Source organism: Erythrolamprus reginae, chromosome Z (genome assembly GCF_031021105.1).
Source record: "Erythrolamprus reginae isolate rEryReg1 chromosome Z, rEryReg1.hap1, whole genome shotgun sequence".
Lineage (NCBI taxonomy): Eukaryota > Metazoa > Chordata > Lepidosauria > Squamata > Dipsadidae > Erythrolamprus > Erythrolamprus reginae.
In genome coordinates, this window is record NC_091963.1 from 92,033,895 (window position 1) to 92,047,538 (window position 13,644).

The 13,644-nt window shown below is 43.9% G+C and overlaps 1 protein-coding gene across 9 annotated transcripts in view; it reads right to left on the reverse strand.

The window, feature by feature from the left end:
- Positions 1 to 799: 799 nt before the first annotated feature.
- Positions 800 to 13,644, reverse strand: part of LOC139153266 (transmembrane protease serine 11E-like) — a 90,550-nt gene continuing 77,705 nt past the window's right edge. For all 9 annotated transcript variants that reach the window (XM_070726995.1, XM_070726993.1, XM_070726987.1 and 6 more), the window contains 4 exons: positions 8,978 to 9,146; positions 8,362 to 8,627; positions 4,037 to 4,179; positions 800 to 2,521 (listed from right to left, as the gene is read on the reverse strand). In XM_070726995.1, coding sequence (XP_070583096.1) covers positions 2,360 to 2,521; positions 4,037 to 4,179; positions 8,362 to 8,627; positions 8,978 to 9,146 — 740 coding nt within the window. In that variant the 3' untranslated portion in view covers positions 800 to 2,359. The remainder of the gene's footprint in view (positions 2,522 to 4,036; positions 4,180 to 8,361; positions 8,628 to 8,977; positions 9,147 to 13,644) is intronic.

Sequence of the window (13,644 nt, forward strand, 5' to 3'; positions counted from 1 at the left end):
TGCCAGAGGCACTGTGGACTGGTTCTTTGCTGTCTTGAGGCCTGCCACACGGGCCAGGTTTAAGCAACCTGTGGGCCAGATACGGGCCGGGGGCCTTGAGTTTGACACCCTTGACCTAGATGCTTGTTTAACTTTCATTCTCTTGCATACAAAAAGATATATTGGATCTAGATGAAGGTTTCTCAACCAGAATTCTGTGGAATTCTAGGATTTCATTAGAGGTCACCAGAGGTTTATTTTATTTTATTCATTTATTTTATTATATTTGTCAAACAAATGTAGAATTATAGTTTGTATTAACATAACAAAGTATAAAGAAGTGATAAAAAGGATAATAGGACAGAAGGACAGGGATGATAGGCACAATAGTGCACTTATGCACACCCCTTATAGACTCTTAGAAAAGGGGAGACATCAACAGTAGATAATTTAAGGTTCAAGTTCCCTGGGAGTTCCTAAATTATGCTAATGAAATACTTCAAATGCATGCCAGTGAGGTGAGCAAAATCCACATTAAGTAGTGAGTGAGAAGGGAGGAGGGAGGAGAGTGGAGGGGAGAAGAGAAGAGAAGCAAAGAGAAGAGAAGCAAGTGGTGGGAATGTGCACTCAAGAGGAGAGCAACCATTGGGCATCTGTGCTGGGACATTCCTTGCTAGCATGCCAGCTTGCCACTCTGTTTTTCTTCTGGTGTAGCAACTTGGTGAGCAAGCAAGTGCAGGAGATCAGGGGTTGGGTTGGCTCAGATACCAGTGGTAGCAGGATCCACCCATGGGGAACAAAGATGGAGGTGGGGAAAGGATAAGTTTAATTCTTTATTTTTAGTTTAAGAATACTTTTAACGCATATATACATGACTACACATAAAATGAATATAATAATTTTGTAACTTCTGGCCTACATTTGAACCTAAATATTCAGAAGTTTTCTGAAGCCGTAAAATTATTTTAGGGGTTCCACTATTCTAAGAGGGCTGATTTAGAGTTAGTTTGAAACATCAAACTTGGCCAGCGGACCCAAAGACTGGAAATATAAATGATTTGTTACACATATTTTGATTCCAGAATGATAAAGTTTTTACTGGTCACGTGGTGTTTATTTATGGGATTTGTGATCATTAACGATAACACATGGATTGCAGTGCAAAATAATATTTTTGTTAAATTGAATATTCACCAAAGCAAGAAACATGTCTTAATAATGTTAATCTCATTGAATTCAAAAATATTACTGCATTTTAAACATTATTACTTAGAAATAATAACCCTTAAACATGTATGGATAGCTTTAAAAGAAAGCCTTGTGGGTGGTATAATTAAAACACATCATTTTTGCTACATTGTTTCTCTTTCGTCTCACACTTTTCTTTAAATTTTACATTAAGGAAATGTATTTTATAAAAATGTTTCTAACTCTTCAAATAATGTTGGGTTACATTCTGAACAGCAGGAAATATACAGAAAAAGGAACTAACAATGTTGTTTAAAAGCTATTATAAACATAGAAAACTATATTAGCAATTCTTCTAACTGAAATGAATTATAAATAAAACACTGGAATTTTTATTTATAATAAAAATCAACTTAACATGGTAATTTGCTAATATTTTTCTCATTAAATTTCCTCTTCCCTCCTCAAGTAAATGTTATTTAGTTTGAATTGCTGAGTATTAAATGCTTCTAGTTCTGTTTTCTCAAAATGGTCCGTGTTGGGAGTTGCAATTCAAAGCATTCTGGAGAGTATCAGATTAGGGGGAGATCATTGAAAGATCATGAGAAACCACCATCTAAGAAGGTAATCATATTTTATGTAATAACAAGACGAGTGCAAATGAACTGATTCTTATTTAAATACTTTCGCAATCTGCATACCATGTCTCTTCCAGGCTACATGAATTAAGGAAGACCATGGAGGATTCTTTACCCAAGAATCTTCTCCATTTTGCAATACAGTTGTAAAAGAATTATGCCTCTGGTAGGGATGATGCAGCAATTTTCCTTGAATAATACCACAAAACAAAAGATTGACCAAATTATCAAAACTCTTAGGAAGGTTGAACATTCAATGCAATCAAGTAGGTGCCACAATGCAGCATTTTAAGGATGGGAATCATAAGGAACTACAAACAAAATTATTTTGTTAGTTCCAGATGAATAGTTCAATTTATTCATCTTCTTGTATAACGCATGAACAGTGTTTATAATGTAATATAATGACACATGAACCTGAAATATGGAAGGAATAGAGTTAATGACTCCAGCAGAAAAACAAATCCTTATTCAATAGAATTTACCAGAGCAAATCTGACTGTTTGTAAGAAAAATCTCAATTTCACATTAATATAAAGTTATTCATCATTATTTCAGATTCCTGTATGGAAAGCAATCCAATCTCGATAGTAAGAAACTCGTGTATAGACTCCAGGTTTATCTGGCTTAGCACACTCATCTCCCCAGCTTACTATACCAACAAGGTACCATATTCCTCTTGAATCAGATGTAACCAACGGTCCACCAGAATCACCCTAAAAGGGATGGAAGATCACTTTAGAAAGACCAGGAGAAAAACCTATAGTGTATTTAGTCACATGATAGACAGCTGTTTTATTAAACATGATACCATCTAAAATTATTTCCCTTGACATAAAATCTTCTTAGAGGAAAATATAATGGGATCATCTGGAGACCACTGTGTGAGCCGGCCAGTTGATTTTTGGCTCACACAGAGGCTCTGGGAGGGTATTTTTGGCTTCCAGAGAGCCTCTGGGGGGATGCGGGAAGCGTTTTTACCCTCCCCCAGCTCCAGGGAACTTTGGAGCCTGGGGAGGGCAAAATACGAGCCTATTGTGCCCACCAGAAGTTGAGAAAGAGTCCGTTTCCAGCTTCCATAAGGCCTCCAGTGGGGGGAGCTGTTTTTGCCCTCCTTAGGCATCGAATTATGGCTGTGGGCACAAAGGTTCACCATCACTGGCTTAGGCAGTTTGGAGAACCATGCAAGATAGATTCTCTCTCTCTCTCTCTCTCTCTCTCTCTCTCTCTCTCTCTCTCTCTCTCTCCCTTCCTTCCTTCCTTTCTCTCTTTCTCTCTCTCCCTCTTACTCCCCTTCACCCCTCTTGCTCCCTTCAGTTAATAGCACCACTTAACAGCTGCAGCTGAAATGCAGCCATACACACTGACAGGAACAGAAACTGACAGAATTAGGGCAGAAAAACCCATCAATCATCCATCTAGGGATGGGATTAACCTGGTCCCTTGGGAAGAAGGACAAGATTACAAACATTTTCATTATGAAGAGTATTAAGTAACACTTCTGTGATCAGCTGATACTCCCTGGAGTTTCCCATGACTTTTTATAACTGCTACAATGTTGGCTACTTCTTATTTATTCCTGGGGAAAAGCTACAGAAGGCGACAATGATGCAGCTTGATCATACTGGCTGTGAATTTAATGCACATGTCCTTAGCGCCCAATAGGAAGCAGTTGCTGGAGTTAAGCAGCCACCATGAGAAAGAATTGGCAAAACAGCTGGCTCAATTGAAATTCAATCTGACCCAGAAGGAGGCTCAGCAGAAGTACCTCACAGAGGACTACGAGCATAGGCTTTCCAAGCAGAGGAAAGACCTGCAGGAATACAAGGCCAGGTAGTGGTGCCTGGAGGCTCAGTAGGCTGAAATAGTCAGCCAGTTCCAGACCATGATGCATTCCCACTGGAACAAGGCTCTCCAACTCTTCACCATCAACCTTCGCCCAAAGCCTCGCACAAGGAGGCTGAAGCAGATCCAAAGTTGGAATTTCTGCCCTCCTCTGACGTATACAAAAATACCCCGAGGAAGGAGACTCTCTGCACAACAAACATGTTCATTGCACGTATGCGGCTCAGGGGCCATAGTTTGAGGATCCCTGATTTAGTGCAATATAAAAAAAATGAAAATAATTTTTTTGCACACCAACAAAATTTTCTTGTGGACCATCATTGATCCACGAACCACCAGTTGATAACCACTGCTTTTGCTGACTTCTAAATTACTATTACACCTACCTGACAAGCATCCTTTCCTCCTTCCAGATATCCTGCACAGAGCATTCCAGGTGAAATGGCTCCATTATAAACTTTTCTTCTGTTGCAAATTTCATTACTTATAATTTTCACTTCTGTTTGACGAAGTTCAGCAACACTGGGACCTGATTTTCAAATAAAAATGGAACATTTTATCTATTAAAAATCATTATCAGGTTATGGAGTAGCACAACCACAAAACATATATGCTTAGTCTGTGATTTCATCCATAATATCAAAAATCCTTTAAATTCCAACCTTTTAAAAGATATTTTCCTGTAATAATTTAATCTTCTACAACGCATTATTGTCAAAAAATTCCAACTCTGTTATTCTGTGTTCTACCTAATACTGTCGGGGGCTCTATCAGGACCAGCACCTCAGAATGAAACATTAATTTCCACAATTGAAGATTTATGTACTTATTTATCTTGCCTATTTTTTACAAAAAAAATGAAGGTGGCAAACATGCTGTGGGAAGTATACCCAAAGGGGCAGTGCCAGAAACCTCACAGCACCAGAAACCTATCCCCAGACAAGATTAACCCCTAGGATAGGAAAGACAAAGCCCTGGGAACAGGATTAATCCATTAAGGCAGGAAGACAGGGTCCAGGGCAATCACTTTAACTAGATGCACAGAAATAAATTCATCAGGAGCTTCAAAGGGGAATTAACCATAAAGAGCTCAGAAGTGCGCACACGCATGCGCACACACACACACACACACAGCCAAGATGCTTGCGAGCCAGGAATGCTGGAGCTGGGTCAATTATTATTATAATTATTATTTATTAAACTTGTATGCCTCCCCTCTCCGTAGACTCTTGCCTTCCTGAATTAAAGGATCCTTTTCTGGTAACTGCTTGCATGTCTATTTCTTCTCAGCAGGGAAACTTCTTCCAACAACACAACACACCTTCCCCACCCTATTTTCTCTACAACAATACCTCTGTGAGGTAAGAGAGAAACTGGCTCTTCTGAGAGGGGGGGAAGTTGCACAACTGGCCCAAAATCACCCAGCTAGCTTCCACTGAAGGACTTGAACCTAAGGTGTCCAACTTTCTAATCTGGTGCCTTAATCACCAGGCCAAATTGCCATGGTGTCCAGTGTTTCTCTTCCGTAATTTGCCCAGAAAGTAATGCACCACATTTTTTTTCTCATCCTACAGTATTGGTACGAATGTGAAACTTTAGATATACATTATTTGAATTGTCACGAGTGTGTGTGTGTAAATTTTACATTTCTTCAGCGTAGCTGCAGCAGTGTTTCAAAATGAAGTCTGTAAGTGATGTACATTACAAGCAGCATGTCATCACTGAAATTCTCACTGTGGAGAAAGAAACTGTTGGGAACATTCACAAATGTTTGTGTACAGTTTATGGAGAATCTGCAGTCAAGAGAAGTATGGTTAACCACTGGGCACAGAGGGTGAGGCCATTAGAAGACGAAGAGGTGATTCACACAGTGCAGAAATGGCTTCATGACCAGAATAAGAAGTGGTACTGACAGGGCATACATGTCCTTGTGTCTCACTGGAGAATGGAACGGAGATTACGTGGGAAAATAGGGAGTGTAGAAGAAACATAATTCCTTCTTGTATGTAAGTTTCATTGTGTTCAATAAATAATTGTTGAAGAAAAAAAATGTGGTGCATTACTTTCTGGGCATCCCTCGTACACCTGGTTAGGAAAGGAAGTAAACCCATATAATAGTGTAGTCCTACACATTGGCAAAAAGAATCAGAACTTCAAATACAAGCTGAATAAACAAGACCTTGCAGACAACCCTCACTCCATTAAAGACCTTGGAATACTCATATCAAATAACCTAAGTGCCAAAGCCCACTGCAACAGCATCACCAAAAAGGCTTCAAGAGTTGTTAACCTAGTTGTATGTAGTTTCTACTCCAGTTTCTAATCTCACACTACTAATCAGAGCATACAAAACTTTTGCATGGGTTCGGACATAAACACTCTAGAACAGAGGTCCCCAACCTTTTTTACACCAGGGACCGGCTTTAAGTTAAACCAGTTTTCCACGGCCCGGTGGGGGGGGGGCTTTGGTCATATGGGGGTGGGGTTATGGAGGGGTGGAGCTTAGTGACGCAGCAGGTTTGGGGGGTGGGAGGAGAAGCAGCTCGGGGAAGGAGAGACGGAGGTGTCCCAAAGACACTGCAAGGGGTGTATGTGTGTGTGTGAGAGAGAGAGAGATCAGGGACAGGCAAAAAGCCGGCGAGTAAAGAGCGGCCAGAATCGTGGGACTCCTCTCTCTCATGAGTGAGGGGAAAAAACCCGAAACAGGAAACACCACCATCTTTACTGCGGGCAAACGACGCCCCTGACCTGCCCTGCATAACTCACCAGGGGCCGCGACGAACAGCCGTTCCGTTGCCCTCGCTTCCATTTCCTCCTCAGGAGGACGCGCTCGCGACAGAGCCGCGAGGGATTCGCGGAGTCTTCCTCTGCCGAATGCGCTTCTCGGGGGAGCGGCGCACCTTCATCCATCGCGCCCCCCGCCGCTGCCCGCCTCTAGCCCGCCCAGCGGGAGGCGAAGCACTGGGGTGGGGGGGCTGTCAGGACACCCCCCACCCCAGCACTTTGAATCCCGCCGGCCAAGAGCACTCGGGTAGTAGCTTCTGCTGGATACGGGCGATGGGCGGGACGAGCGGCGCCGAAGCCAGTGGCTGTGGCAGCTGCTGCAAGAGGCTTCTGCGCCGCTCTGTCCCACTCATCGCCCGTATCCAGCAGATAGGCTTTGAATTTTTGGCTGGGGGAGGAGAAGTAGGACCTTCCTAACTCCCCCCCCCAGCCAAAATCACAAAGCCAGGCAGCCCCCAGCCACCAAAGGAGCCTCCTGATTCTCCCCGCCCTGTGGAGAAGTGTGGAGGGCTGCGTCACCGCCCGACGCCCCACCCCGTCCTGCATGTTCTCTGCCGGGAGGGCAGCGGCGCCGCGGACCGGCTGAAAACCCCCAACGGCCCGGTCCTGGTCCGCGGACCGGCGGTTGGGGACCTCTGCTCTAGAAAATGTCCAGAGATACTTTACTAGATGAGCCCTCCACTTTATCGACTCACAACAGAATACCCTATGCAACTAGACTTACAATCCTAGTTTTAGAAAGCTTAGAACTACGTCGTCTTAAACATGACCCAAGCATAGCCCACAAAATCATCTGCTACAACATTCTTCCTGTCATTGACTACTTCAGCTTCAACCACAACAAAACATAAGTACACAACAGATACAAACTTCAAGTAAACAGCTCTAAACTCGATTGTAGGAAATAACACCTTAGTTACTGAGTAGTTGATGCATGGAACTCACTACCAGACTCTGTAGTATCATCACCTAACCGCCAAAACTTTATCCTTAGATTATCCACTGTTGACCTCTCCCGATTCCTAAGAGTTCAGTAAGGGGCATGCATAAGTTTACCAGTGTGCCTTCCATCTCCTGTCCTAATGTTTCTCTTTTACTAGTATCATGTACAGTATATAAATATTATATCTTTGTATACCACCAATATGTACGTGACAAAACAAATAAATAAATAAGGTTTGGTTACTGTAACGCTCTCTACATGGGGCTACCTTGGAAAAGTGTTCGGAAACTCCAGATTGTGCAGAACGCGGCCGCGAGAGCCATCGTGGGGCTTCCCAGATTCGCCCATGTATCTTTAACACTCCGTGGCCTGTATTGGCTGCCGATCAGTTTCCGGTCACAATTCAAAGTGTTGGTCATGACCTTTAAAGCCCTACATGGCATTGGACCAGAGTACTTCCGGAACCGCCTGCTACTGCACGAATCCCAGCGGCTGATAAGGTCCCACAGAGTTGGCCTTCTCCGGGTTCCGTCAACTAAACAATGTTGTCTGGTGGGCCCCAGGGGAAGAGCCTTCTCTGTGGCGGCCCCGGCCCTCTGGAACCAACTCCCCCTGGAGATTAGAATTGCCCCCACCCTCCTTGCCTTTCGTAAACTACTTAAGACCCACCTATACCGCCAGGCATGGGGGATTTGAAACATCTTCCCCCAGGCTCATTATAATTTATGTTTGGTATGTATGTGCTGTTTGGTTTTTTAATTATGATAGGGTTTTAAGTTATTTTTAATATTAGATTTGTGCCATTATAATATTGTTTTTATCGTTGTTGTGAGCCGCCCCGAGTCTTCGGAGAGGGGCGGCATACAAATCTAATAAATTGAATTGAATTGAAATGTCTTTGGAACCAACTCTACTGTGATTAACAAATGATCAAAGAATGATTATTCACACAAGCCAACTAGCCCCAAATAGGGAGCTACTAACCATCATCTTTAAGAGCACCAAATCCTGTAACAACACAAGTCTTATTATCTGGAAAATTATATGAAGCTTCTGGGAGACAAACACGATGTACAGCAGTTGTTAACTCCACTGGGGATGACATCTGTACAACAGCAATATCATATTCATGGTTCATGACATTATTAGCATAATGCTCATGAATAATGATCTGACGAAGATTCCTTCTCATTGTTGGAAGTCTTAGACGAGCCCCAAAACTACTTGTCCAACTTCTGACATCTCTGACACTGAAAAACATTAGAGAATACAGTTTATACAATACTATTTGCATTTTCATTTACTGTAAACAAAACTTCACAATGGTTCCTTGCTACCTGTTTCCCAATTTTTCCTGCACTCTCACCTCCATCAAACTTCAAGATTTAGAAATACGTTGAGTTTATAAATTGAGTGTTTAGGAAAACAGCAGAATTGAATGGAGATAAGGAACTAAACACCACTCTCCCTTCTCCAATTTTATTAGTTTTGAACAAAGGAAACAAACTGTATTAGTGGTAACATCTGTGCATAAATGAACTGGGAAAATTTTATTGATTAAACATATTGTTTCAGATGTAATGGAGAAAGATTTACTCACCCTCTAAAACAATGAGCAGCAGTCACAAGCCAGTTATCGCTGATCAATGTTGCTCCACAACGATGAATGCCATTCAGCTGGAGACTAGCTTGCCAGGGCCATTCCCCTTCCCCTGCAATGGTTCCTCCCTGGATTCTCTCCCCAGATCTGTCCAGTCGTGTCCCACAGCCTGCTCCCAACCCCAAAAAAAGAATGTTAGTTCATTTCTTTCCAGAGAACAGAACACTTTATTAAAGGAGATCTGGGTTTTATCTAGAAGTATAAATCATAGTTTATTAGAACATAATTTCTAATGTTAAAAATAAACAAAAGCACTCTTCTTTGGAAATATGGAAAAATGGCCTAATTCATGCTTACCTTGAAGACATTCTCACTAAAGATGGTGTAGTGTATTAAACAGCCATGCATTATTAATTCATTGAATGTTAAGAGAATATGTAAGGGAGTATCAAAACATACTCATTTCTGTTCATGTGCTGCCTTGATATTGCTTTTTTCTTGTACAAAATTATTCATTCACAACAAAACAAGAAGAATTGCATAACCTGTTTTGAATACAGGTAGTTCTCAATTTCTGTACAATTGGGACAGAATGTTTTTTGCTAGGCCAGCTGGTTATTATGTGAGTTGCACCCAAATTTATTATCTTTTAGCCATGTTATTAAATTAATCACTCCAATTGTTAAGTGACTCACATGGCTATTAAATGAATCTGTCTTACCTCATAGATTTTGCCTGTTGGAAGCTAACTGGTTAGGTCTCAAATGGTAATCATGTGATCACAAGAGTGCTGCAACTGTAAAAGGCTAGGAACTGTCTTTCTGGAAACCCTTACTCTCCACCAAACAAGTACAGAATTGTATTTCTGGGTTCAGGAAAGAAATATTTTGTAGGTTGCTGAGGTTAGCTCAGAAACATCATTCTTTTTTCTATTAGAGAAAAATATGATGTAATAGTTCAGTTTTGTAGAAATATCTCATTCTTAAGAAAATATTCATGGATAATCTAATTTATTTTCATGACTCATTTTTGAAAAAAAGAGAGGATCTAGTATCTTCTTTGTCTTCATAATGTTACTTAGTGGAAGTGAATTCAAATGTAATAATCTAGCTGAAAAAACAAATTTGTGATGATTGAGCATACTAGGAGATTAAAAAGGAGTTTGAGAATGATGGTGTTAAGGCAGCTTTTCTAAATAGAGTGACTGGTGCCAAGGCGGGAGAGGCAAAGGGGCAATGGAACGGAGCGGAGACCAGTGCCGAGACCGAGGCGAATTTGCCTGTGTTGTGGGGCCAAAGACGCCGAGGATCCAGGCCAGTGGGAGCGACCTGTTGTTGGTGTCAGAGGACATCCGTGGAGATATGGTGGGCAAGGAACAACTAAGAACAACGACCCAGTCCCCGCATGGCACCAGTGGGTGAGAGCTGCTGGTGCCGAGGGGGGACGAAGGGGGACGAAGGACACAGGTGGCCAGTATGAGCAGAGAGGTGGCTGAGGTGAGTTGTAGCCGCCCGTGGAGTGGAAGGCATCAGCTGTTATTAAATGAACAGACTAGAACGACCAGAGCGACCAGTGTCGGGGGAGAGAATGATGGAATTAAACTGCCTAGGAACATCAAGGCCAATTAGAGTGGGGGTATTAATCAATGTTTAATTCTTGCTTTGTCATCTTTGTCATCTCCCCCCCCCACTCCCCTCCATCTTCTTATTCACTATGAAAGATCATAGAAGAACTGCGCCCCTTGTGGGAATATCATATAATACAGCAGACTTTAAGATTCTAAGACAGTGGTTCTCAACCTTTCTAATGCAATGACCCTTTAATACAGTTCCTCATGCTGTGGTGACCCCCAACCATAAGTCTAGAGCAAATTCTCCCAACAGAGCTTTAAGCTGATTGGCCAGAAGGCCAGAGGGACACTCACACTGTAAGTGCCTGATTGGTCAGATTGTAAAAATATGTTCCAAGGCACCAGAATAGAAGTTTTAGTTCCTAACACTAAATTTTTCTTTTCCCATGTTCTTAGGTCACCCTGGTGAAACAGTCATTCGACCACCAAAAAGGGTCCCAACCCCCAGGTTGAGAACCACTGCTCTAAGACCTTATGGAAGATCTATAGAGGACACTATACCTGGATTGATTAATTGACTGTTGAATTTGCACTAGTGACTAAGAACTGATTTTATATTCATTGATACTAATTTATTATTGTCTCAGTTAATTTTTATAGTTGACCCATTAACCAATTTTTAATTTTTATACATTTTAAAATTAATTTATTGTGGGGAATTTTAATGATGGATGTTTGGGATCAAATGGAAGGTACGTATGACATGTATGGAATGTAGGGAATGAATGATTGGGTTAGTTTGCCTGGCGATGTTGAGGCAGGAGGGATGGGAGAACCTGTCTCTGGAATGGAAGAGGGCCAGAACATCCCGGTGCTGCTGGGGAGAGGCAGATATGGTGGGAGACATGGGGTAAGCCATTCCAGGGGAACGAGGGAACACTATTTGAAAGCAATTCCTTGTACCGGCCCCATGGACTCAACCCGGGGCTCTGGTGATGAGTGTAATCCGGGCCCTTGTCTCAGGCAGCTGCTGCTCAATGCCAGGTCGGTTGTGAACAAGGTTCTCCTTATCCGGGATTTGGTCCTGGAGGAGGAGGCCAACCTGGTACATGAGACTGAAACCTGGCTGGGCCCAGAGGGAGGAGTTCCTATCTCAGAAATGTGCCCAGCCGGGTTTCAGGTATGGCATCAGCCATGACTCCAAGGAAAGGGGGGAGGAGTGGCTATTATAATCCCTCCTTGTGAAGTTGGAGCTAGAGGTTCAGGTGGGCATGTTGCTCACATACCTGCCTTCCAGTTGCATATCAACAGCTCTGCCTGTGCTGCTCGAGGAGGTAGCCGGGCTGGCGGTAGAGTTCCCCAGACTCATTGTCTTTGGGGACATGAATCTACCGTCACTCAGCAAATCCTCTGGACTGTTGCAGGAGTTCATGGCCACCATGACAGCCATGGACCTGAACCAAGTAATTGAGGGTCCGACTCACGAGGGGGGGCACGTGCCCGACATGATATTTCTCGCAGAGCAGCTGAGTGATGGTCTGAGACTAAGGGGCTTAGATGCCTTTGTCATTGGTCAGACCATTTCCTGCTGCAGCTTAACTTCAAGGCTCCAATCCTCCCCTGCAGGGAGGCAGAACTGACTAGGTGGTTCTGCCCCAGACATCTGATGGGCCCAGAGGGCTTTCAGAGGGCACTTGGGGTTTTACCGGCCTCATTCATCCACAGCTCGGCAGAGTCTCTTGCTGTGGTCTGGAATAAAGCTGCAGTGGAGGCTCTTGACCAGATTGCGCTGTTGCGACCTCTGTCTGGTATTAGACCCTGGAGGGCTCCTTGGTTTACTAAGAAACTCTGGGTGTTGAAATGCCAGAAGAGACCTCTAGAGAAGCGGTGGAGGAAAAGTAAATCTGAATCCGACTGAACACTTGTAAGAGCTCATATTAAGACTTACAAAGTGGCATTCAAGGCAGTAAGATGTGTTTATCATGCCGCCTTGATTGCATCAGCAGAAGCCCGGCCTGCCACCCTGTTCAGGGTAACCCGCTCCCTTCTTAATCAGGGGGCAGTTGGGGAGTCCTTGCAGGGTAGTGCCGAGGCATTTTTCGCTGATAAAATTGCTCAGATTCGGACAGACCTTGATTACAATTGGACAGCAGTGTCGACTCACAACAAGTCAGTTGAGGTGACTGGGGCCCGGCCGTGTCCATCTGTCTGGGAGGAGTTTGACCTGGTGACACCTGATGAAGTGGACAAGGCCATTGGAGCTGTGAGTTCCACCCCCTATTTGCTGGATCCGTGTCCCTCCTGGCTGATTTCAGCCAGTAGGGAGGTGACACAGAGCTGAGTCCAGGAGATTGTCAATGCTTCTTTGAGGAGGGGGTCCTTTCTGGCTCCCTACAAGGAGGCACTTGTGTGCCCCCTCCGCAAGAAGCCTTCCCTGGACCCAGCCATTCTTAACAACTATCGTCCAGTCTCCAACCTTCCCTTTATGGGAAAGGTTGTTGAGAAGGTGGTGGCACTCCAACTCCAACAGTTCTTGGAAGAAGCCAATTATCTAGGCCCTCAACAGTCAGGATTCAGGCCCAGCTGCAGCACAGAAACTGCTTTGGTTGCGCTGATGGATGATCTCTGGGTGACCCGCTCCCTTCTTAATCAGGGGGGAGTTGGGGAGCCCTTGCAGAGTAGTGCCGAGGATTTTAACACGTTTTTCGCTGATAAAATCGCTCGGATCCGAGCGGACCTCGACTCCAATTGGAATACAGAGTCGACTGACAACGAGTCAGTTGAGGTGACTGGGGCACGTACTTGTCCACCTGTCTGGGGAGAGTTTGATCTGGTGACACCTGATGAAGTGGACAAGGCCATTGGAGCTGTGAGTTCCGCCACCTGTTTACTGGATCCGTATCCCTCCTGGCTGGTTTCGGCCAGCAGGGAGGTGACGCGGAGCTGGGTCCAGGAGATTGTCAATGCTTCTTTGGGGAGGGGGTCCTTCCCGGCTCCCTACAAGGAGGCACTTGTGCGCCCCCTCCTCAAGAAGCCTTCCCTGGACCCAGCCATTCTCAACAACTATCGACCAGTCTCCAACCTTCCCTTTATGGGG